Source organism: Diceros bicornis, chromosome 6 (genome assembly GCF_020826845.1).
Source record: "Diceros bicornis minor isolate mBicDic1 chromosome 6, mDicBic1.mat.cur, whole genome shotgun sequence".
Lineage (NCBI taxonomy): Eukaryota > Metazoa > Chordata > Mammalia > Perissodactyla > Rhinocerotidae > Diceros > Diceros bicornis.
This window is the reverse complement of record NC_080745.1, coordinates 6,394,825-6,421,437: the sequence shown is the minus strand read 5'-3', so window position 1 is coordinate 6,421,437 and position 26,613 is coordinate 6,394,825. Positions and strand designations below refer to the sequence as shown.

The 26,613-nt window shown below is 44.8% G+C and overlaps 2 protein-coding genes across 9 annotated transcripts in view; one reads left to right on the top strand and one right to left on the bottom strand.

The window, feature by feature from the left end:
* The window catches only part of NRG3 (neuregulin 3), a 1,040,976-nt gene extending 1,019,710 nt beyond the window's left edge, over window positions 1-21,266 (bottom strand). For 6 of the 8 annotated variants that reach the window (XM_058542792.1, XM_058542796.1, XM_058542793.1 and 3 more), the window contains exon 1: window positions 19,591-21,266. In XM_058542792.1, coding sequence (XP_058398775.1) covers window positions 19,591-20,425 — 835 coding nt within the window. In that variant the 5' untranslated portion in view covers window positions 20,426-21,266. The remainder of the gene's footprint in view (window positions 1-19,590) is intronic. The other 2 variants (XM_058542797.1, XM_058542799.1) reach the window with 1 other exon arrangement.
* On the top strand, window positions 20,474-22,684 carry LOC131406876 (uncharacterized). The gene is made up of 3 exons (XM_058542743.1): window positions 20,474-20,573; window positions 20,701-21,652; window positions 22,136-22,684. Exons 1-2 carry the CDS (start codon window positions 20,474-20,476, stop codon window positions 21,357-21,359), a joined length of 759 nt encoding a protein of 252 aa, XP_058398726.1. The 3' UTR covers window positions 21,360-21,652; window positions 22,136-22,684.
* The last annotated feature ends 3,929 nt before the right edge of the window (window positions 22,685-26,613 follow it).

Sequence of the window (26,613 nt, the reverse complement as noted above, 5' to 3'; positions counted from 1 at the left end):
GGCCCTCTCACCTTCTCACCTGCCTCCGCTGTGGCTCCCGGAATGCAGCTCCACACAGCACCCAAAGGGACCTGGTGTGCTTTAAAACATGAAGCACATCAGAACCCTCCCCTTCCTCAATCTCCCGTGGTTTCCATTACAGTGAAAGTCAACTCCAAACTCCTCAAGTGTCTTACTCAGCCTACCTCTCCCACTTCAGCTCCTACAGCTCTTGGCGCAGTCATTATGCCTGGCATGCTGGCCATGTTTCTGCGCCTCAAGGCCCTTGAACTCTACTTTTCCTCTTCCTGATACACTTCTGACACAGGTATTGCCACACGTGGCTTCTTCTCACGTTTGGGACTCAGTTCAACTATCATAAATTCACAGTTTTATCCTATAATCCTGTTCTGCATTTCTCACTGGCAGAAACTCTCTCCCTTACTTATGTGTTCCTACATGAATCCCCCACTAGGATGCTCCAGGGGAGCAACACATACGTCAGTCTTCATCCTGAATGCAGCTCCAGAGCCGGATGCCTAAAGCAGCATCTGGCAAACAGTAGGTGCTTAATAAGTAGTTGAAAAATGAAGGATCTTGATAAGGGCCATGTAGAAGAGGAGTCAGGCATGCGTGCTCACGTCACCAACTTATCTGAACAGATTCATCCCCCTGAAGCCATGATAAACATTTTTTATCACAGTGTTTCAACACAAACAGAAGAAAACAAAGCCCTAAATTCTCATCCTCAGGAAATTAAATCTACTGCTACATTTGGATTTTTAAAAAATATTTGTATAGAAAAGAAAACAAGAAGTAGGAAAAAAATCAAGGAGATGAATTTTAGCTTTCTCCAGAAATATAGATCCTCTTACTTTATCTCAGCATATGAAATCTTGCTTAACAGTTTGCAGAATCTATCAAGATACACTCTGGAAGAAACGCTTTGGAAAAGTATTCTTCACCCAGCACTGAGAATCAGTTTTTAAGAACAATCGACCTGAAGAGCATGAGACAGGATGGTGAGAACATGCCAGAGGGTTCTTCACTCTCCAGAGAGCACACTTCCTCATCTGCTTGTGTTTAGGGTGTCAGAAATTGAGACATCAGGGACTGACACAGAGTCAGTTTCAAACTGAGCATCCACTCTTCCGGGGCAAGCATATGAAAAGGGCACACTGGTTGAGTCTGCCCTCTCAAAGCTGAGAAACTCACGTCCAGATGTCTGGAAACGGGTATTTTTCTAGTTAACACTGTCATGGGGTTGAAATTTTCACAGCATCATTCTCTTCCTCTCCACAGTGCTTTCCAGCTTGAATTTTTTTGAAACCATCAGTTCCTAAGTACAGTACTAAATATTTAAGACTAAATTTAGTTTCCCAAAAGAAAACATCAGCTCATGACGTAAAGGATGTTCGGCCTCTCACAGTGATTTCAAATTGCCCCAATTCTCATATATCCAACATCCCTTGGCTTCCGATGTATAACTTGTCAATCTGCTCAGCACCTTGGTTTATAAAAGATGGTTTGATATAATACAGGCTTTGCAGCAGCCTTATGTGCTAAGAAGTACCCATGTTCTCAGCTTCTGAAAACAAGGAAATTGAGTCTCATGGAGACAGACTCCATGAAGCTCAGGTATCTAATCAGAAGCAAAACTTGGATTCAACCTAATCTGCCAGACTTAACATCCACTGCTCTTTCTACAGTACACACACACACACAAACACACACACACATTCACACACACAGACTATAAATCACATCATTAAGAATGTAACTCCGATCAAAAGAAAAATAACAACTATTACATGCATTCCAATTCTAATTGCTGATTTTTAACCTAATTATATGGTAATGGCATCAGTTAGTGGAAAACAAAACAAAAAGTTAACATTTAGATTAAACGAAATCCAACAAAGTTCACTGGATTGAATTGGTAGGGGTTCCCTTTGGGCAGCTGAGGTTAAGACTGCTGAGGGTATTCGGACTAATAATTTGAATATGCAGGTCTATCAGTTTGGAGGTGTCATTAGAATTTCTCGATCTGTGATATAACATTTTCAAGTTGTTTTTTTTTTAATGTCAGAAAAAATGACAACATGGTAGATGCTAAGGCAACCAGCCTTGATCTTAAAACTACCAAGCTTAAAGGACAGATTTGTCAATGATCAGCAAAACCTCAATAGAGTCAGATTTTTTAATGCAAATCAAATTAATCAATTTCTGGTTCGCATATTGGTGATATGCCAGAGAAGGCATCTCAGCCTGACCAACCCATGCAGGTAACCGAAGCACCAAGTCTGCCTGCTCCTCATGGAGAAGACTTAGCCAAAGGGAAGCAAATGCCAAAAAAGCAGGGAGCTACAGAATGCTGGCCCAGCCCTGCTCTTTCTTAGGTGGTTCTATTTTTATCATGTGGCATTTGAAAATCCAGCGTTGACTTAGTGATTTCAGGCTCACCCACCTCTCGGCTGCCCCTGGAGCTCCCTGGGTTTCCATGGCACTTATTAGCGGGAACAGCAGTGGACATGTGGCTGCTGGAGGCAGTGGCCATCGCAGGCCCAGATGCAGAGCAGCTCACACTGCTCTAGCCTCATCTCCAGCTCACCATCCACACCACGGAGCAGAACAGTGGAAACGAGATGTTACTGAACAGAACACTGAGGATGTCCTGGACACGACAGGGACGGAAAGGGTGGGGGCAGTCCCCAGGCACTGCCCACACTCACAAGGAAAGTTGTAATTTAAGCCCTCTGGACTTTCAGAAATTATTATGATTATTGACCTACTGTATCTGTGTGTTCAGGCTTGTGTTCTTGATCAGAATCTTACTAGCTATGTAAGTGTGGGTTAACATTTCGCACCAAGGTTTGTTTTATTTTTTTGTGAGGAAGATCGGCCCTGAGCTAACATCCAATGCCAATCGTCCTCTTTTTGCTGAGGAAGACTGGCCCTGGGCTAACATCAGTGCCCATCTTCCTCCACTTTACACGGGAGGCCGCCACAGCATGGCCTGACGAGCGGTGCGTCGGAGCGTGCCCGGGATGGGAACTGGGGCCGCCAGCAGCAGAGCGCGTGCACTTAACCGCTACGCCACGGGGCCGGCCCCTAGCACCAAGATTTTACTCATGCCAAACAAACCCAAGATGCTCCAGCCCCTCAGAGCACTCAGTCAAGAACAGCTGCACCTTATTCCTTATCTGCTGCCTCCTCGTGACCTTGACCCGCCTTCCATCTGCAACACCGTTTCTGGGTCGAGGAAGAAAAACTTACTCAATTACTCCAGGCAGCTTTAGAACTTCCAGGCCTCAGCTCGTCTTTATAGCATCCTGGGCTGCAAGGAAACACTGGATGATGCAGAGGGCATCTGGCCAGACAGTGCACGCAGACAGGAAGGGCTCATAACCTCCCCCACGACTCCACCCTCCATTCCAGTAAGTCCCCGACCATGTTCACTCGCTTGTAATTAGAGAAACGCGAGGTAGAACACCAACTAAATACTGTTGTAAAACTCGCTGGTTGGCAGAGGTTTTTTTGTTGGTTGGTTTTGTTGTTAACAATATGTAAAACACCTACGACCATGGGGAGGGTTATGGAAGGAATGGGCATTCTGACACTTTAATGGCAAGAATGTGAATTGCATAAGCTTTCTAAATCAGAATACAGGAATTAAGTTTAAAAAAACCTAAGTTGTTTTGCATATATATTGGCCAAAAGTTTTCATTCCTAACTGTGGGTGTTCAGGGCAGAATTTTATATAATAAAGACCAAATTGGAACAAACTAAATTTTCAACAGGTGATAGGCTCATTATATTTTAGTATGTCAATATGTTTCAGCATTTGACACAAAATCTGTGACATTCTGAAAGAAATATTTTAACATAAAGTGCAAAAAGAGTATTAGAGTAAAATTTCATTTTGTAAAAAAATACATATTCGTAGAGCAAAAAAAGTGGGCTAATATTCGACAAAAAGATAACAGTAATTATCTCTGAGTGGTAGAACTACAGGTCACTTTTATTTTCCTCTTAGTGCTTATATTTTCTAATTTTCTATAGTGAATATGCCCTGTTGAAAAACGAGGAAGAAGGTGCTCCAAAAAAAGGGTAAAATATTAACACTAGCCACCTCGAGCTTGAATTAAATGTCACTCTGACTCTGTCAGAGCTCAGAGCTGTGTTCTAAATCCAATGGATGGAACCATATTCTGATATCAAAATCCCCATGCCAACCAATTTGCCGTTTACAACAGGGCCTTAGAAATACCACTTCTTAGTCCTCTGCTCTTCTTGTGACACTGCAAAATTCAGCAACTAGGAATTCTGTTTACTTGAGAAAGATATTGTGATTATATCTAGAACTGGATCAATTTATTTATACTTCCAAACAAAATATTTTGTGTATGCCAGTAATTCCTCCCTGCCTCCTCATATCTCTATTTATGGAATCCATTTACTTTCATATGTATGTCTATATATATGCCTATATATATATATATATACTTTGCAATAACAGACCTATAGCTACCTACCAAGCTCTACATCTGTCAGGGAAAGGATAAGGAATTCTTTTTTAAAGTTATAAACAAGCAAAGTTCACCAGGCTTTAGAATGTAATCAATTCCCACCTACATTAGCACTCTGAAACATGGGAATTACTAAATGCTGAACTGCAAAATACCCCTCCAAGAGTATACCCAAAAAAACCCGTGCGTGTGTGTGTGTGTGTGTGTGTGTGTGTGTGTGTGTGAGAGAGAGAGAGAGAGAGAGAGAGAGAGAGAGAGAGGGAGAGAGAGGGAGAGGGAGAGGGAGAGAGAGGGAGAGAGGGAGAGAGGGAGAGAGGGAGAGGGAGGGAGGGAGAGGGAGGAAGGGAGAAAGAGAAGGGGAAATGGGGAGAGAGAGCCAGCAGAATTAGTAATTCAAAAATTCCACTGAGATTTTAACCTCAAATTTAGAATTTGGCCTCAGGGAATCTGCCACAAGGAGACTCAGGGAACGTCTTGTCCAACAGCCTCACTTACAGAAGATCCCGAGACTTCAGCCATTGAGTAGTCCACCCTCAGGTCTCAAACAACCAACCATGTGACAGAGCTGGGCAGACATTCCCAAACTAGGTCCAGCTGCCTTCTCGCAGTGCCTTAACGACTTTTCTCTTTTAAAACCACTCTTCTAATTATCTTATTTCCAGTTTTCCTTGGAAGCAAAGAAAAAACAAATGTAACAATTAACAAGATTATGCAAAGGAACATGAATTTCCCTAGGGTAAGACTCTCCAGTCTCTCCCCAGTCTCTGTGGAAATCGCCTCCAGTTCATCAGATTCTTTTGTTCAGTTTACAAAATGGCAGAGCATCAAAGAGGAAGTGGTAAACTAGGCATATGGAGATAAAAAAGCCTAGAGAATCTGCAGATTTCACAGTCCTGACATAGATACCTGGAGTGGGCTGTGTAGCTAATGCCACACTGCTACCCACAGCAAACCTTAGATAGATGGATGATGGTCAGGCAGCTGAGCCACATGGTCCATTCATCAAACAGGCTTCTGGGAACTGCTTTCCTTCTTTGAATCTCTCTCCCCCATGGCACATGGCAACACCCTTCTTCACCAAATGCAAAAATATTCTCAAATATTCAAACAGCCAGATTTTCCTGGCACAAAAGCATCTCTATTTTGGAAAGGTCCAGAGGTTCAACTGATAGCATAACTGATAACTGAAGATTAAAGCAGACTTCCCAGCAGAGCAGTGAAAAGAAATTGATGGAACAACTAGGGTACTCTTCCCAAAGTGCAGCATGTGTAATTTATTTTTCCACAATTCATTTCATACCTTGTAGCTGATATCTGGAGGAAAGAAAGCAGGTCGGGGGAACAGACGATTTCATATGGCAAAGTAATAATGTCTGGGGAAATGTGAGAAAATTCAGTGGCAAACTTCAGCAAAGTGTGTGAGTTTAAAAGTATGGCTGGCCAAAGATCACCCCTCTCTATGGTTTGCTCACAAAGAGACTCTCCTGGATAGAGTATAAAGAGCTCACTAGCCAGCAATTTAATTCAGTTTTCACAATGGGAGTGTAGTACATAAAGACTTTCTGTACCTGGCAATTAAAGTCTTCAAACCCTAACACTCAGATATGCAGCTATTTTATGGCAACCAGGATGAGAACACACATTCACTGTGAACAGCACTTAGGAATTGTACTAATACATTGCAGAGTACGAGGGAGCTGAGGGTTGCAAATTGGATATATGTTTGGTATGGCCCCATTTTTGCATATGTGGATAAGAGGGAGAGAATGCAAACATCGTATTAAGAGGTAATTGTGAAAAAATGTCAAGCATCTATAAAGCTTTGTTCTGATATAACTATTCTAATGTTTACTCTTTAATATCTCTTTTCAACATCTGTATTCAAACACAGTATTTAAGTTGTTGCATCCTAGCATCACAAAGTCCTTACCATTGGTAACATCATTTTAAAAAAGTAATTACGAATTTCAAAGTGTAAACAAATTTCGCAAGTTTCTCCCTTCCCCGCCTCCAAATAAATGAACCACTCCTGTTCCTCGCCAACCCAACTAGCTGGAAGACACAAATCTCTCCTTGCCATCCTAGAAGGGAACTGTTCACAAGCCAGTCCTCGCCAAGTTCAGGTGCAGAAAGCCTCTGAGAAGGTCCCAGGCAGGAGGACCGAGCTGCGCCAGCTGCATGTTCTACCAGACCTTTCTTCTTAGTGTTAACATTGCTGTGTTATCTAGTCATTTAGAAGTAATAGAGCTCTTTAGACTTTACAACACTCAGCCATTTGCAGTGCACTGTAGAAAACAGCATTGCATTATTTATCATAAACAACTCAGAGCTGCTCAGGATGAAAGATGAGCACCAATGTGGTACCACACAAGGTCACTTAGAAGCTTACAAAACCAAATGATGAAGGGGAAACACAGATTTACTAGTGACTCTGTAAAGACCCCATCTACAGCTTTGCTGCTTTCCTTTCAAAAATCTCTTCTGATCAAATACACAAAGACTCAAACAAATAACTGAAAAACATACCTTTATCTAAGTCAAAAAAATAGGTAAACTGAAAATATTCCAAGTAAAAAGCACTAGTAATATGTCAGCTGGCTTATTATAAATGTTGACATGGGTGAAAATTATCTGATCAGTGAAAAACAGAGAAAGACAGACGTGGTTGGCTATTAATAGCAATTTCACATGTGCTCTTACACAGCGTTATAGCCCCTCTGTCTGGTAACAATGAGCAACCAAAGAAGCTGGCAAGAGGGATGAATGGATTCTAATCTGAAGGTTCTTCTTTACAGTGAACAAAGTGGGTGACACAACTAATGTTAGCTGTCAATATGTAAACGCATGGATGTAATTCTTATGTCAACAATAGGAGCTCTTTGGTGGGCTGAGGGAGCCTCGTCTTGTACAGATCCATCCTCAGGGTTCCTAATGCACCTCGTCTTCCCTCCCTCATTCCTCACCACATGATGAGTGCAGATAGGGAATCAACAGTGCCACTGCTTTCTGAATGCCATGCAGTGTCAGCATTCAATCCCAAAGGTGCTGAGTGGCTTCTGGAAAGAGGACCTCAGATGGGACCAGAAGGGTGAGGTGGCAACCAATTCATAAAGTAGTTTTCGCCTCTGAAAGATCTGAAGGCAGTCACAGGTTAAGTCAGGTGAAGCACTAAAATCAAGTTTCTTCTTTATTCTTCTTGTATCTCTACTTGCAAATTTGTAGATATCTGAAAGCTACTATTTTGGGTTAAACCTAGGGCTGTGTTGATCTGACTGGAAAAAAACGAAACATTTTTAAATATACCAATTCTATGGCTTCTTGCAGCACTTTGAGGAGGCACTGGAAGGAAGCCAATACTTAAATATATTCAGCACAAGTCAAAGACCATATTTTTAAATGATTTGGGACAAACAGCCTTGGAAAATCCTTAGAATTTGCTGCTTGTTCCTCCCTCTAAGGCATCCTGGAGATTGTGGATCTCGTGAAAATCCCTCAGACACTGCACCAATTCCTGGCACCAACCCTGACTGTGGTTTCCCATAGCCCCTGGCCATGACCTTCCAAACGCTCCCTCCTGAATCAGGCCCTGCCCTGAGGAAAGGAAGAGGCTGCCTCATTAATTCCAGCAGAGACCCTCTCTGCCCACCAGACAGAGCCTCCCCAGCTCCCACACAGGTGAGCACATGCACACATCCACCTCTGTTAATGACCTTTTACTCCCTTGGCCTCACTTCGCTATTTCTCTGTCTCAGCAAATTCTCCCTTGGAACTACTACGTCTCCTCTGATCGCTACTTTCTGAAATGGCCTAATACACTTCTCAGTTGGGAATCACAGACCTCTAGCACTTCATTATTCTCTGACACGTAAGCTCTGATCTTCTCGACAAAACCATAAATGCAGATGATGAATTATCTTTCTTGTGTATCATACACTCTAATTCTTGCAGAGCTGTGATAAAGTCACTCCCAGGACACAAGTATGGTTTTACACATGTAAGATGTGTGAAAAGTGTGCTACCTTATGCTGTATCAGAAACACTCCTGATGTGGTTGAAAGAAAATGGTATGTAACATGAACACACGGCAGCCACTCAGGAAGGCTTCAGCTGAAGAGGAGTGTGGGTGCCTGCACAGGGTCCCCCTAAGCCGGGGTGCTGAGAACAAAGGAGGCTGCTGAGGCCGGGAGACGCTCTTCGCGCCTGTTAGACTGTGAGGCAGGAACCACAAACACTCAGTCATGTTCCAGCCTGTAAACGGAGAAATCCATCAACTCAGGCCATCAGCCGGGCAGCATGAAGTGAAGGCCAAAGGAACGTTTTACAAGATTTCTTTTATATTTTTCAGTTTGTACTGATGTATGCAAAAAGCGCACAAATCATAAGTATACAGCTATATGGATTTTGATGAATAGAACTCACCCATGTAATTAGCACCCAGATCGAGAAGCAGAATATTATCATTCAAATGTAAAATATTCATACTTGGCCTAAGCCCTCCCTTCTAAGACCTAGTACTACTAACTAGGCTTTGCATTTTCCTTTCATTTGATCCTTAAAATAGACCAGGTAAAACTGACCGATTTCTATCAGCTATAGCCATCCCTAGCGATACTACTACAGACTGCCCAACAACTGCAGACTGGAAGGGCCATTAAGTAACATAAACCTCCATCCTCTTTATCCCTATAAGGTCAAGGCTAATCATCCTCGGCCCAGCGTAAGACACTCTGCCTTCAATAAACCCTTACTTCCCATGAGCCAATGAAACGCATTTGTAGTTCTACACATCTGCATCTCACAGCAGGAACCCAACTCAGCACTTTAGTGCTGACACCACCAATTAAGACCCAAACTCTGAGACTACAAAATCTTCACAGAACCAAGACTAATAACTGAACTGATTCATGGAGCTGCTTCTTCACTTTTGCAAAAGTTTAATAACTTCTAATTAGAGAGATAATTCATGACCATTAAATAAAACTTAGAAAATACAGCAAAGTACAATAAATTAAATAGCATTCCTATTCCACAATCCAGAAATCACCACCAGTAACAATTTGGTATACTTCCTTTGAATATAGTTACTATATATTAAATCTGTCTATTAACCTACATAGCTTAATATAATTGGCATCGTCTATAATTTTCTACCCAAAGTTTTAGATAATTATATATTAAACAATTCCCAATGTATTTAAAATTATTAAAAAACACAATTTAATGGCTTGGTATCTATCACATGCGTAAAGTAAAATTTATTATTTACTGTATTTTAACCTAAAGCATACAAATGCATACTCACTAGCCAAATATTTGGCTGTAGAATTCAAGGCTTTTCACTGAGTAAATTTCTGTTCTCTCTTCTGTGAAAAAGCACATCCAAAATATATACTGCAACCTTCCAGGTTCAGTTTATTTTATTTATTTTTTTTAATTTTATTTATTTATTTTTCCCCCAAAGCCCCAGTAGATAGTTGTATGTCATAGTTGCACATCCTTCTAGTTGCTGTATGTGGGACGCAGCCTCAGCACGGCCGGAGAAGCGGTGCGCGCCTGGGATCCGAACCCGGGCTGCCAGCAGCGGAGCGCGCGCACTTAATCGCTAAGCCACGGGGCCGGCCCCCCAGGTTCAGTTTATTTATTGTGGAATGAGAACTTAAAGCCACATGTGAAACAATCCAAATGCAGATTTCTTTCGGATATATAAATATATTCTCCCTTAAAGCTGTCCACAACTTCTTCAACAGCATTTTCTTAAAGTGACTTATCTTTATGGAGTATGTCCAAAGTAATCAACTTCATTCTATAGAAACCACAAGTAACTCACTGGTGTGCATGCTATTCAAATACACTACCTAATTATAGTAACAAGAACAACCAGCATCAACAGGTTTGGGAGCTAATACAACTAATACTTGGTAAACACATCTCTCATTTGGTGAAGCCCTACCAACAGTGGCTGTTTGGCATGGAGGGGGCATTTGTCAGTTTTTTAATACAAGAGCAAGTCTTATACCGAAAAGTCAGTTAAATAGAACTCAGTAAAGACAGGGCTAACATACATATTCCTGCACCCTCTGTCCACTTCCTCATTCCTAGAGTCTCTCAATTTTGTCATTATACTGACGATAACTTTTGTTTAACAATAAATGTGGGCAAGCAATCTCACCTCCCCGCTTCTTTATGAGTACAGCTGTTATTCTCAGTCTACAGGGTTCATTCCCAGTCTTACGGGATTCTGACAATACAGGCTTCCCGACATTACAGTATTCCTATCCTTCAGCATGGCTATCCAAAGACTGTACAACCCAGTCTTAGTATCTGACCTATTTCCATTTTTTTTCTATGGGTTTGCAAAAGTAGACATCCCAATCATCTTTCACTTTAATGAACAGAATGTTTTTTCTTAGGGACCCTTGCTACAAAGAAATGTCAAAGGAATAAGCAATGACTGGGTCCAGTTTGGGGTATCCTAAACAGAGTATCAGGATCTCGCCAATATTCCTCTTCTTAGGAGTATTGGCTAGTCAATGGTACGTACTCTGTAGTATGGTTCCTAGAGGGAATTCAGATGCGCTGTGCAGAAGACGTTGCATATGGTGCAACACCCATCATTTATCTGGTAGGGTTTGTATTTTAGTGTCTGCAGAACTGCAAGGCTATCACTCCAATGTTCCCTCACACACCTCCACTGCCCAGTCTCAGCACAGGATGCAGTAACTACTGTAATCAAAAGCAAGTTTGGAATGGGCAGAGAAGACAATTTTGGCTGGATTTTAGGAAGCAGAGAAATAAAGTCTGTAACTGATTCCTGCCATTGTTCTACTGAATCACCTACAAGCAGCCATAGGAGAAAACTGAGAGAGAAGATGATCAAGGAATAGAGTTTAGAGGAACACATTCTTTATCTTTTGTTAAAACATCTAAATTTCTCCTTGAACTGCAAATCAGGGCAATTTCTCCAGTTAAAAAGGCTCCCTTTACCATCGGAAAGAAGAGGTACACAGCAGATGTGACATTTATGGAGTTTATGATGGCGAACGCCACCGTCTATGAGCTAAGGGCTGGAAAGATGCAATGTACACAGATACGGCGACACTGTATCAATGAGTTCCGATGTGGGGTGGGGAGAGATCACCTGTAAAATGATCTTCTCATCTTCCCGATTCTGCAAACTATGCCACTTACGCATGTCCTGGACAAATTACAGAACCACTCCAAGCCAGCTCCATTTCCTGCAGGACCGGGATATTCACACCTAGGCTACAGGCCTAGATGACTGTCTATGAGTCCTTGTGTCCGTAAATAAAAAAGACAAAGTGTGTAAACAGCTAGCCCTCCTGGACCACAGTAAACCGCACAGAAAGTAGCTCTAGTTGTTATTATGACATAAATTCCCACGCCCCTTTCAAGATGGAGATTCTTTAAGAGTTCTTCCACATTTCTAAAAGTAAAATTCAAGGCTCAGAAATCAATAGAAGCTGATCCCAAAATGATGATGAAGGTGTGATTTTTCTCTTAGTAAACTTCTAACTCCCCGGCAAGTCACAGGAAGATCATGCCAAGGGTCACATGTAGTCATGAGAAGGGTATCTTAGGAGGTGGGCTGATATGCTCAGGAATTCTTCTTTAGCATAAAGATTTTATTCTCATAAGCCTGGCTGTAACGCATTCATGCTCAAGCAGTTGCACAGATTCAGACGACCTCTTCTTGTAAATGTTCTTACAGCCTATATTGCATCCATGACACACTATCACTTCTAGGAAAAGGCCTCAAAGACAAAACCTTATCACTGGAAGCTGCTAAACATCTATTCTTAAACTTAATTCTGAATTCAGTTTGCAGGCTTGTTTCTGACTACCCTGTTTTTATGCTTAGGAATGGCAATCTATGATTTACGTACAATCACCAACCTGTCTTGAAAAATAAAGGCTTATAACAAAAAAGTGATGCTCCAAAATATAATTCAGGATGAAGTTTCCAAAAAACACAGACTTGAAGCAAGTCAAAATGCTAATATTAGAGTTCCTCAAAATGCAAAAGCATACATCTAAATAAGCTCTTGGATGGATGCAAGCAACCTATTAATCCTCTGGAACCTAAAGCACAGTAACTCCTAAGTTAATAGGGGAATAGAATGCAATGCAGACATGCCTATTTTTACTAACGTTCTCTCCAAACTCCAAAGATTCAATGATAATCAGACAGTGTGGGAATGGAACAAATGCGAACCATGGGGCATTCTTTGTTTCATTAAGAATCTTCAGATTTCAGTAGATTTCAGGTTTCCAGATAATTCAGCAATCTCACTCATTTATCTCAGAATTTCAGTTCTTCTCTTTGATCAGCACATGTCCAAAACAGGCTTTAAAAAACACCCACCAAGCAAAGGATGAGAAACGGTGAGCTCCGGTTTGTGCCCAGATTTCCAAGGTGATCCGAGGTAGTTTCCACACCACAGTCCACCGTGTGTGCCAGGGGATCAGAGAGAAATTCAGGAGAGACTCCAGGGTAGACAAGAACAATAATCTCTCACTGTGATGAAAGACCCCTCAAGCTAGGTAGCAAACCAGCTCCAATATTTCAACTGAATTCAATGGCCTGATGTGTTCTTGGATGAAAATACCTAGTCTCTCCACTTCCCTTCTCTCTTGACATAAAAACAGTAAATGGTCTTGCAGCTTATAAACTCTTTTACAAGTGGTATCCAAGGCAGGTTACCATCATCACCCTCCTTATCCCAGGGGAGGAAGTTAAAGTTCTAACAGAGTAAACTGGTTTTTTGAGGTTGTACACTATCACAGGATTCAAGGCTACGGGGGTCTTTTTAATACAAATCTTTATCACCCTCCCACTAAAGTCCCTAAAAAATATGATCACGGCTGACTCACACTTTCAATACTGTTACCTGCCAGGAGTCACATTCTTGACCTAGCTCCTGGTAGCCAGCTTTCTGCCACCACTCCTCCAGTGTGATGGACACTGCCAGGCCCACTGCACGGTGGGAAGGTCACGGCCACCAGGTCGAGCTCAAGGATGCCTGCACACCTCTGCAACCACCTGTTAGGCTGTGTGCTCACCAACAGTCAGGCGGGGTAACAAATCTGTTTATGCCAGTTGTTTTCATTGTAATTAGGTAATTTACTTAAATTTTATGTAAGCCAGTGATCCAGGATTGTGAAAACGAAAGATAATTGAATTTTCTATAAAACATAATTGAATGCTTTGAAGAACCTCCAAATGGTGAGTTGTTTTAAAAAAAAAAAAAAATGAATGAAATTACTTTGAATTACACGGACAAGAAAACTGTAAAAGATTCCCAGGACAGGAGGTATATTATACTATCTATGAAGAATCTGGGTTCAGATTCCTTATGCAGTGTCTTTCTAAAGAAGAAACAGGTAGAGGCGTGGCTTATGAAAAAAAAGAAAAAGATGCTAAGCTCAAACTAGTAGACACATCCTCAAGAAAAAGCCTTAGTTCTACATCAAGATATGGGAGAAAGAATGTTGTATAGCTTTTAAGTTTTATTTTACTTTTCTGCGTTTTAAACCATTACTTTTACAGACTTTTTAAATTAACCAATTAGCTACCAGCATTGCAATGCCCCAAATCGATGTTTAAGAAATATTCATTAAAATGAATTAAAAAATCAAAACACTACGTGTATGATGAAAACAATATAATTATGTAAATAGATATAATAGCTTATGTTCAACTGTACAATTGTTTTGTGGAATCAGATAATAAGTGCTGTCAAAATTAGTATGATTTGCATACGAATCTACTTGGGACAATAAACGGCCATTAATCTTCCACCAAGTTTTTGAACTCCTTAAAATAATTTTTAATTTAAAAATTAAAAAATAAAGCACCAACATAGTTTAATAAGTCAACTGCCTAAATAGTTGGAATTTTTTTTCTTAACTTTCTACATCAACTTAAATAGTCTAACATGTCTTAGCAAAAGCGGTGACTTTTAAAACAACTTGAAATGACACAGGGATGTTAAGAATATCTAAGAAAATTTCTTTTAACGACTACTACTTATGCTAAAAAATGAAGGGCTAAAAAAAAAAAAAAAATCAAAAGTCTGTAAGGACCCTTCAGACAGAGCCATGACCCAGTTCCATAAAAGACCAGGTAGGGCAGGAGTGTATGGAGTCCGAATGAAAGAGAAAACCAAACTACACACGCGTCCTAAGACTCTCATTAATAACCACATGAATGGGAAACACCTATTTGGGTATGTTTTCATCCTGATATTACAAAGCTTTACATTGAGTCTTTTCCTCCCTCCTGCCTTCACTATGTATATGGCTCTGTAGGAAACACTTTCCTAGGTGTAGACAAGTAAGACTTCTAGGATCTCAAAACGTCTCAGTGGTATTTGTCAATGCAGTACCAGCTCTGCACCTCACCCAACACAAAAGTCAGAAGACAAAAACAGATTCAAAAGGAGAAAAATGAATTTTAGTTCTATTCACAAGCAATTCAAATGCCTTTTACAAACGTGGATTTACGGCTCTTCCCCTGTTCTGATATATTTCAGGGCCAACTTTCATGCTCCATTTTTGATATCCAAGATAGAATATTGAGATATGTTTGGCACTGGTTATGAGAGGTTCTGAGGAAAGAATTTCTACAAAAGAAGTGAGTTGGAAATCCGCCTTCTTCTCATTGGTATGTGGAGGAGGGAGAGCTAGGGAAGCATGCCCGAGGAAGAGGCAGAGAGACCTCCCGGGAGAGCGCTGATTTCAAACCCGGCACCAGCACCCTTGCTTATGGCCCAACCTGGATTTAGAAAAGTGCTTTCTTTAGTAACAGAGAGAAGTTGTCACAAACCAGCTTTTTTTAGGTTGGCTGGTTGGTTGTTTTTCTTTCTGACAAGCTTATGGATCAACACTGTGTGTTAAAAAAGGCTATCTGGGGAACAGCACAAATAGAAAGGTGGCTGGATTCACAACTCAGACCCGCAAAAGGGACTCGCAGTCAGCAACAGCACTGCCACGCCCTGATCTCAGCCTCCAGGAGCCGAGGAGGAAGGCTCAGACCACTGTCTGGCAGCACTGAGACCAAACTAAAGATGGCCCTAAGAGCCTTGCCAATTGTCTGCCCACCCCTGCCCCCACCCTCTTTTGGTGAGGACCCTGAAGTACAACATAAGTGTCTAAAGAGCACAATGCACAGTATAACTGATTAAGGCAGAAAAGTCTCATGATCCTGTATCAAGGCCAAAGGAAATCACAACATACTCATGTTGCAGCATGTGCTCAGAAAAAAGCTCTCAACTGGATTTCATAAGAAATATCGATCTGGAGCTCTGAATCTTCTCACTGTGGCTACCACACATGATTGGGTCAGTACCTTCTATATTGGAATTCCTTTGAAGGCCTCAATTCATGTAGATAGAAGACAATGTAACTTTATTTAAACGAATTAGATCTGAGGCTCCTTATAAAGCAACCAAGAGTACTCTTATTCAAAAACTAAAGATGTTTATAAAAGAAAGATAGGAAAATAGTGTTAGCAATGGCTCTCTTCAAAATTACAATAGGTATGACTAGGTAAGGTGTTATTTAAATAGACTTGGTTATAGTATTAAAATTACCCCATACCATGTTTCAACATTGATGATACATTGCACATTTCCTCACTAAATACACTATTCAAGCTTTGTGATCTTATTCATTAGAATTAACTATATATCTTCCAAATCTGACCCAAAGAATAACCCATTAACAGTGGCTCTTTGTGTATAGCCAATGACTCTGGTCTTTCACCTGTTAAACAGTGCTTTCTGCAGAGTAAAATAACAATCCATTTGCACGGACAACATTCTAAAAATACATTTCAAGTCTGAAAACACAACCTGATGTGCTGTAAAAGGCTGTTTGTACACTGGTCAACATCTCTGTTCCTCCACTGGCTGTAGTCAACCTCCCGGTGGCTTGAAAAATCTGTAAAGGAGCCTACACTTTCAGATGCAAAGTTTTGGGGGAAATAATCTCCTAGTGGCACTAGTATCTAAGGTATTTGTTTTTAAAGCATCTGAACGAAAGGCCAGTCCAGGGCAGCTAACTGGGAACCCAAGGGAGCCCAGGAACACAGAAGAAAGTTCTGGTCTAGCTCATGGTCTAAAGGTTGGAGGAGGAGAACAGCCAACTTCCGAGCCCTTCTTCTCCTTCTGCCTTTCAAGTTCAATCTTCCTTTGTCTTTGATCCAACGGAAAATTAGACATAGTCTCCTAAACTGGGCCTTCCCCATAGCAAAAATAGCTTTTGCTTGAAAACTCCTATTATCCATTAGCAAATGTGTTTATTCCAGAGTGAGCCAGTCTCTTCCACTGCAAAGAGCTGTGCTGCCTTTACCGACAGGATCCTTCTGACGGGCCTAAGGCACATACAAAGACATTTATTCTATAAGCCTTGAGATGTTCAATTCAAGAGCAAAGAACCTGGCCATAAAAGAATCTGTGAGTTACTTGTGAAAAAACAGAGCATCATCCTGAGCTGTCCTCAGGTGCTACAACATAATCCATGACTTTCATGAAAAAAAGAAAGAAAGAAAAAAAGAAAAGAACAAAAATCTACTGAAGTCTGGAGGTAGGAGCTAGGCAAAAGGGGACTTTCTCTTTCGGGAACTTTAGTGGCATAATCGAAACAAGTGAAAAGTATAAATGCCAGATATGCAGGCCATTCTTCAGTCCACAGTAGCAGTGCTGACAATCCCTCAAATGGAATCTTTACTTCCTTTTATTAATCATCTCGCAATCTCAGACCAAAAAAATAATTCAACTATCCTTTTTCTTTAAATTACCATACAACCTACCTTTCTAAACTCATCTTTTATGGAAACTACATACTCTTCCTTTCATTAAAATTTCCCTTGTTGATATATGCAAACCAGGCCAGTCTCTGCTGGATTTGCATACTTGCATTTTATCCCTTAATTCAACTCCTTGTTAAAGGTTTACAAAAGAACAAGGGCTGGACCCCAGACACATAAAACAAATACTGCTCATGTGTCTATGTGAACACTGACACGATTTACAGATCTCCCCCTTTTCCTTGGGGCTGAAAGCCCTGTCAATAACCATTATTTATTAAACAGGCTGCCATTCCCTTGTACAGAATGTAGGAAGAAGGGAGCATGGAGGGATAGAAATAATTCCTTTGGGCTTTTCTTTAAAGACCTCTGGAATGGAACGCAAAGAAATCAATTAAGAACATGACATATCCCCCTCCATGTGCAAGCCCCCCCACACACAGATACACACATACAAGGTTAGGAAGTACACCCACAGTCCATCATTCATATCAACTGTATCAAAAGAAAAGACAAAAATCTGGGGTCTTCAAAATAGACATATATATTTTCAATCCATTGAATATGTTCACACTTACACTTGCACATCCTTTATCCCTCCACAAAACTCAGGCTAGATTTGTTGAGAGAAGGCTCTAAACACCTCCTGAAAAAACGTGCTCTCAAAAATGACTGCTTTAGCCAGAGAAGCAGCAAGTTTCTGCTTTGACTGCCATTCTGGCTTATGGCTGACTCCCCTCTTCTGTCTCCCAATTGATCTTCTAGCCATTTTTTTTCCAAAGCAGAGTAAGGGCATAAGGAATTTCTCTCTTGGACCATAACCACAAATACACTAAATCCTAAAAAAAAAAAAGTTTCAAGGGTTAAATAACACCCAGAGAAAGATCACAGGTCAGGGAAATGAAAAATCCCCAGCTAACTGAAAGCAACCCAGGCATTCCCACCGAAGAGTTAATGATGGGCACTCTTCCTTTCCCCTCAAATGTTACGGCTCAAAACAGAAATACAACAACAAAGACAGCATAACCAGACAGGTTTTGGAGAACAGCCTTGCAAAGAACTTGAACTGGCAGGCTGGGGGTTTGTCCTAAATAACCTTCACAGGTTGCACAAACTGTTCCCATATTCAGATCAATAGTAGGATTAAGAAGCTTCCTAAGATTTCCTTAGAATAAGAACAGGGTGAGGGGTGGGGTCGGGGGTCAATTAGTTATCTAAGACATTTATTAAAATACAGAGAAAATATACACCTCCTATACAAATAAATAGAAAGCTATCATGCTTGGGGTAAAATGGCCAGTTCTGGCAGCAACTGAGCCGAGGCTGAAGATGCTACATTCGAAGAGTGACCTGTTTCAAAAGGGTTGGATGGTCGTCTCCTTGAGTGCAGAGAACTCGACCCCATTCCGCCTCTGTTTTTCAGGCACAGAGGGAGGGGAGATGAGGTTCACACGCCACCTTTGGGAAACGAACAAAAGCAAACGCTCGGCAGAGCTGAAAAACTCCCCCTTCGTCAGGACCCTAGAGGCGGCAGCTCTGCAGGGCTCCCTTCATATGCCCCCTAGTTAACTCACTCTCGGCGGCCACAGAATCCATTTCCACACCCTGGAACGGCCATGGGCAAGCCGGGGGGTGATCAGTTTAGCCCTCCGCCATGGATCATCTCCTTTGCCCAGCTCCCCCAACGGCTTCTAATTAACCCTTCCTCGTCCCTGCCCGGGTCAGGCTGCCGGGTGTCTACAGCTTCATTCTACCACGTCTCCATCAAATCATCACTTCCCACAGGGACATAACTCCCCTTTGTGGTGTCGTCGGTCAATCTTTGTGTGCCTGTCTTTCTCCGTCCTACGGGCGGGGACAGGGCTCAGCGCTTTGGGAAGGCCTCCCCCTCCCCAGCTCTCCACAGGAGCCGGGGCCGGGAGCTCGCCGGCGGGTCCGCAGTGAGGAGGGACCGCGCTCGCCTTAACCCTTTGAAGGGAGTTAGATCCGTTCTCACGTGGGATCCACTGGAGAGGGGCCTGCGGCGCCTGACAGTCTCCCTCCGCTTCCTCCCGCCCCCACCCCACACACGGACCCAGAGCAGGCCGGCACCTGCTTCCGCCGCTGTGGCCAGTCTTCCACTCACTCCGTGCTCCACACCCGGAACGGGGTGAGGGCTGGGGGGATGCTGGAAGACAGGCGGCGAGGAGGAAAGGCAGAAGGGCGGAGAGGGAACTCAGTAGTAAATCAGAGTTAGACACAGTGTTTACTTACGAAATCTGGGGCTGGTGCTCGTTTCTGGCGTGGTGGTGGTGGCGGTAGAGGCGGCGGCAGACGAGGAGGAGGCAGAGGGGGAGGCAGCGTCCTGAAAGGGAGACAGGGTCCAGGAAGGGGTCGAATCATGAAGGTAGGAGGAGGTAGCGTATGCCGCAGTGGGCCAGGAGGGCATTGCCTGGGTACTGGGGGTTCCTGGCACCGGGGGTCGCGAGCCCGGCGTGCTGCTACTGAAAAAAGGGGCCGTGGTAGACAGGACCGTCGGGGGGGCCACAGTGTTCCGTGCCGTGGTGGAGCGCGGGCTGGCCCGGATGGGCACCCGGTGCCCGGGGAAGCGAGTGGGCGCCCGCGTGATGGTGGTCAGGCGGGTGCTAATCCGGTTGGGCGTCCTGGAAGAGGCGGCGCCGCCGGCCGACGGGGTGGCGGAGGACGCGGTGGAAGTAGTCGTGGTGGTGGTCTCCATGGCCTTGGGGAAGGAGCTGGGCTTGGAGAGGAAGAAGGGGTCCTGGCCCATCCCCTTGGAGTCCACCAGGTCGGTGGGCACGTACTCCTTGACGGAGCCCACCACGATCCATTTGAGGAGCATGAGGCTGAGCCCCAGGCCGATAAAGCCGATGAACAGAGGCACCACGCACAGCCACGTCTGCTGCCGGTTCCACACGATGCAGTCGCTACAGCGTAACTCCCGGGGGGGCTCGGCCGCCCCTTCGCCGCCGCCGTCCGGGCCCCCGCCCGCCGCCGCCGCTGCCGCCGCCGCCGCGGTGCCCTCCTCGGCCGAGGCGGCGGCTGCCGAAGCGGCTCCCGGTGGCGAGGCGGCGGCCGCCCCTTCGCTCATCCTAGGCGCCGGTCTTCACCTTCGCCCCCCCGAGGGCCGCGCAGAGGCATGGGGCCGCGGGCTCCGGCGGCGGCGGGCTCGGCGCAGGCACGGCCGCGGCGGCCGCATGCAAATCGGCTCCCTGCCCCCACGCCCCTCCCCCCGAGAGGCGGGCGGCGGGCGGGGAGCGGGGGAGCGGGGGAGGGGCGGCGGGGAGGGGGCGGCGGGGAGCGCGCGCGAGGGGCGAGGCGGCCCCGGCCCGCGGCCGGTCAGGGAGCGGCGCGGCGCGTCTGCAGCCCGCCGAGCGGCCTCCTGCGCGCCGGGGCCCCGCGCCCGCTGCTGCCGCTGCCGCCCGCCGCCTGCCTGCGCCCCAGCCGCGCCGGCATCCTCGGGGCGCCCGCCCGCCGCTGGGCCTCGCGCCGCCTTCAGGGGCCGCGCCGGGCGCCGGAGAGCCGCATTCCGACACAGCGGTCGGCCCGGCGCGCCGCGCTCCTCCGCGGCCGCTCCGCGCGTCCGGGCGGCGAGGTGCACCTGTTCTTCAGCCGGCCCGCAGCCAACCCTCGGCCAGCACTCCCGGGGAGAAACCAATCCGAGCGCAGCGCGGAGGGCGAGCGGCCCGGCTCGCCGCGCTCCCGCCGCCGCGAGTCAAACTCCGGCGAGCTGCGCCGCCGCCAGCGCCAGCCCGGCCGGGGCGCACGGGCTCCGCGCGGGTGCTGCCGAGCCGCCTCGGAGGGGTGCCAGGCAGCCGCAGAGGATTCGCAACCGCTCCTGGGCGCCGCGCCCGCTCACGCCTGGGGAGGTGAAGCGGGGGACCGCGTCGGGGATGCCGGGCGACGCGCACCCCGGCCGGAGGCGGCTCCAGGCGGGCTCTGGCGGCCGCGCGGGCGCGGTGTGTGCAGAGCCGGCGCGGACGGGCTGGGCTGTAGGCGGAGTAGCGCCTCCCACCAACACCTAAGGGTGGCTTCTTAATGCGCGCAAGATAAAGAAATGATCCAAGCAACCCCCGCTTGGAAGTGTGTGGCAAAAGCAGCTCCCGACCGATTGTGAGCCCGTCTCCTGTGCGGATCCAGTGGGGTCGAAGACTGACGCTGCGGGGCGAGGGAGCGGGGGGCGTGTGCGCGTGGGAGGGTGCCTGTGCGCCCCCCTGCCTGACGGCGGGGACTGCTGCATGGAGGGCCACCTTTCCCTCCGAGTTCCTGGGAGACATGCCTGTGAAGCAGAGGAGCTTCGTGCAGTTAGACCTGGCAGGTATCGGCAAGCCGATTTACCATAACTTACCTTTAAAAAAAAAGTATCGTCTTTAAATGGAGGTGTTCGCACAGGTACACGCGTCACAAGGCAAATGCTTGGGAGAGGTAAAATTGAAAACGATTTGGGTTGGTATCCACAATTCTGTTGCTGGTTTCTTCCTTTGGGTAGAGAGGCACCTGTCTACCTATACCTTCATCGGGGACTGGGGGACAAGGCGAGAAAGGAAGGAACGAGTAAAGAGCCAGCATCAGCATGCTTTATGCTGATGGTGCAAAATCTTGCTTGTCAACCCTCCCCGGATTTCCTGGTCTAAAGTGGAAACCGGAAAGATGTTTTTATTTACGAGCTCCAAGAAGGAGAGGTTGAGGATGGCAGCCTCCCAGCGCTGTATCACTGGCGCAGATGATGGAACCAGCATTCTCTTGTTCAGAGACAGTATCCCCAAAGATGAAGTTTTTAAGGTTTCCATTTTATTCACAGGTGGAGAGCCCAACGGTACACTAAAAAGACTGCAGAGAGCAGAGGATGCATTGAAACTGGAAGCCCCTGGGATTTGGTGCCTACCCGAGTATTTTGCACAGACACGGTTAATAAATTATGTTTGATGGCAGTAATGTGGCTGTCACCTCTTTCAGCTCTAACATTGAGACTTTCCTCTTCGGAAAGCTTTTGATTTTTAGTTTGCCCTAATCCAGAGTGCTGAATTATGATTCCAAAAATTGTAAGTGAAAGAAGTACCACAAACCCTTGAATCTGTATTCCGTCAGCTTTCCAGTGCAAGGCCTAGTCCTCTTACGTAAAAATTGACCCAATCTCTACTTTCTGTGGGTGCTGGGCAGTTACTGGCCAGCCTTTCCTGTATAGCAAATAAAAATTAGCTTTCATGCAAAACATTGTGAACTTATAGCAGGTGCTGCTGTCAGCTATGTGAGATAGAAAGTCACTTTTCTGAAACACTCCTAGTTCATTGGCCGCCCAGTGTTCCTGTGGCCCCCCAGCTCTTTGCCTGCTGAAGTAAATCCGGTGTAGGAAAAGGGGTGCTGTGATGCTGCACCTGGGCAAATGCTCCCCTGAACCTGTAGTCACATGGCATTCACCCCACGTTGTCTCAGTACTCCCCAATGCCATCTTCATCTGGGTCTCCACGTTCCGTCCACTTCTCGTTTCGTGTGGCTTTAACAACTTATTCATGGTTTCCTGTTGAGCTCATTTTCTCCCAGATCCCAAGCCAATGCGCTTGACTACCCTTTAGCTGCTCTCACAGTGAACATCATCGCTAAAGGGGGGAAAAAAGAACCCATTGCTTTGATAGCCTTGTATTGGGGAGCAGGTATCCCTATCCCAGCCTATCCAAGCAAGTTTGGCTCCTGCAACCATCATTACCTTCCAGTTTTACTGTGAGGGTCCCTGGTAGCAGGTGCTGACACGGACCTGGAATTGGGCCGGGGGGAGGACAGCGGAGTCAAGGACGAGTGGTGCACGCGCTCACTGCAATGAGCAGCCAGCTAGTCAGTCCCGTGGGAAGGAGTCTCAGTTTGGTGGCTACCAGCTCCCTGAAGCCGAAAGCTGGAGATAGAGCCTCACAGACTCTGAAGAGGAGGATTCAGGTTAGAGCTCTGCCCCTCAGAAGCAGTAAAGTAACTCTGGGCCTGTTTTCTCATTTGTGAAGTGAAACTGTAATACCTACATCCTCCATAGTTGTGTGAAATGGTATAGCTAAATGGACTATTCACCTGTGGCAGGCACCTTTTAAGTATCATTATCAGACGCCTTCCTGTAGAGAGGGGTGTGGGTTTTTCTAACAAGTGGCCGTGACACAACTCAGCCTCTCCTGAGCTCCATATCTGCCTGAATATAATCCCCTCTGGATGTCTCCTGTGTAATCCAGTAACACATTAAACTCAGAATTTCTAACCATTGCTTAAAGTTTGCCCACAAACCAGCGTTTCTGTTGAACTTCAGTTAAACTTCTGGGAGTCTAAGTGCCATCCCTGACTTCTTACTTCTCATACCCCAAGTTCAGTTAGTCATCATTAACGATACAATGTGACTATCCTGGGTTCCCTCCATTGTAAATTCTCTGGCAAAGGCCCATCCCTAAAACCACAAGGCTGGAAGTGAAATTGGTGGCGAAACACCTCCAATATGTCATCCCCAAAAACATTCCAGCCTGACAGTCGTCTGGATCCAGCTGGAATGCTAGAGAGGAACCACTTCCTGGAGAAGACTGGTCAGCCTGGGGACAGTATACATAATTAGGAAATTCTTTGTGTTGAGCCAAAAATCTGCCTTCCCATACTTCCACCCTTTCTCCTTAGTGCATTAATTATATAAACTCTTCATGAACTAGGTGCCAGGCATGGAGGACACAAAACAAAACAAAGCTCCCTACCATCATGGAACTTAGAGTTTATTGGGAGAGACTGACAATAAACAAACAAAATAGATGAATTACACAGCCTATCAGAAAGTGAGAAGGGCTGTTTTGGGCCTTGTTGGAGTGATTACACAGGACGTCTTTTCTTCAGTTCCGTTATCCCAGTCTACTTGTCATCCTCACAGCCCGTGAGGACTTGACACTCCTAGGAGTACCAGGTGCTCTTTTATTAGCTTTGGGTGCCCTGGACAAATGTAGTTACTACAGAAGCCAGTCTGGCCTGCAGAATCCTAATATTCTTTGTAATGTCCACTGGAATCATGTGGAGGCAATACGATGTCTCAATACATTTCACAAATAAACACTTTACAAGGGTTAATGAGGTTAACCTTCTTCCCATGGTGGCACAGGATTATAATTCACACATTTTGTGGTAAATCGTGTTGGGCTTTTTAAAAGAGAAGCAGATTGTTTCCTTCATAGGTCTCAACAAGTAACCTTATTTATTTCTTGTGAGCACTTTATGTCTCATATATAGGACCCACCCAAAATGTACCGGAAAAATCTCCAGGTAGATTTGTCTGTTCGTGACATCTTGATTCCAAGGATTTGTGCATTATATCCCAATATCGTAAATCAAACAAACACTAAAATTTATAAATTCCGCAAAGCAAAAAGCACAAAGTGGAAAGGTGAAGAATTCCAGTTATAACTAAATCCTAGTCACAAAAGATGATTGTAACCATGTTCAGACTTAAAGTATTTGGAATGTCACCTAATTGCACTCTCATAAAGTAGGAAACTCGTAAAGTAGGAAACATTGACTGCTGTGTAACAAGATGTGAAATTAGAAGTTTTGAATGAGGCATTGAGATAAAATGGATGTGAAGTTTCAGTGGAAGTTCTCAGAAGACAATGCCAAATTTTCAAAATAGGTTAACTAAGAACTGGGTAGATGGCACAACGCATTGCAGACCGAGGGAGGGTTTCTGTGAAGAGGATGCTCTGAGTTCACAGGGGGAGGAGCACAAGTACAGAGCCTTTTTACGCCAATTATAGTGAGAGGGGCCTCAGAGGAGCATCCTAGAGAGCTCAGTATGGGACCCCTGGTGTTTGGTTGGGCCTCACTGGATTGGGATAGATGCACAAGCCTCAAGAATCTCAAGTCAAGGAGATGGCTAAAGCGGTCTGCGGCAGCAGAGGGCAATTAAAGCGTCTGCCATGCCGAGAAAGTATGAAGCTCCCCTACGCAGTAAGAGTCCGGTTGGAATGTAAGGTGAGTGTAGAGAAGTGGAAGTAGAAGATGAGCTGGAAACTCAGTGTTGAAGGAGCTGAGTGTCATAGTGAGGTATCTATGTAATTTTTTTTGCATTGAATTCAAACTGCCTGCACTTTAGGGAATCAACATGGGTACTTTTTCCTTGGCACTCGAAGTTGCCCTTAATGTTTATCTTATCTAGTTTTTGGTCTCTGTGTCAATAATTTTGCCCTTTTATCCCTGATATCTTTGCCAAACAGATATATTTTTTGTAGATCACTTCACTGTATAACTCTATTCTTTTGAAACCATTTTATCAGATCTGAAATTGGAGGACTGGTGGATGGAGGTTTTCCTTGACAATTCACTGATCAAGCAATCACAGGGGACCCAGTGCTTTGGAAAGAGCCGAGGAAGTGTCTTCTCAGCATGGTCAGAAACAAAGGCCGTGGGTTCATGTGCTCTTTCCCTCTTCAGACTGTGAACAGGATTCCATTCGGCAGTTCATGTGCTTCTCCCCACTCCCAGATCGGGTTAAGTATAGGTGAAGCTGCAGGTGTAGAAAGCCGAGGCCCTGAAATGCTTTCTTATAACTGAGGAGAAAACATTTTTGTCTCAAACTTAGTACAGCTGCATTCAGAAAGAGTTCATGTGAGTTGATGTTTGTATAAATGACACTTGAGCTTCATCTCCTCTGTGTTTTCTAGAAATCTACATTCTGCTCCTTAGATTTGGGATGAAACTTTCATAACACTCTACAGGGATAAAACAATCAGATAATTTCTCACAATTCGTCCCTGGTTTACTTTATGTCTGTACCATAGGGACTCCCTGCTGAGCTGTTCAGAGAACCCTGAGGACAGACAGCTTTGGCGCCACCCACTGAGACTTTGTCACAGTATGTGATGTGCCCAACATGGGCCTAACTTCTTGTTTTATCTAACAGAATATTAAGACAAAAGTATGGATTTAGAGTTATCTTCTTCCCCACAATCTCTTCTGAGGATTACTAGAGGTCTTTGAAGGTTTTTGGGTGCTCCACAATCTAGCTCTTATTTTCTGTAGCAGATCCAGAAATTTATTCTTGACATGGATCAATCGTCAGTAAAGGAGAGAGCAGACATTTTGGAGTCAGACAGACTGGAGTCTCACCTCAGCAGGTTGTAGTGGGGTTGAAAAGTGTCACATGTGACGTACATAGTGCTGTGGTCGGCATGTGGTGGGCAGCTCAGATATAGTAGGAAGTAGTCTTATTTAACGAAAATCCAAGTTGCCCCTGTGGATCGTTATCTAAGGAGCCCGCCTTTTCCAAAAAGTTTTGCG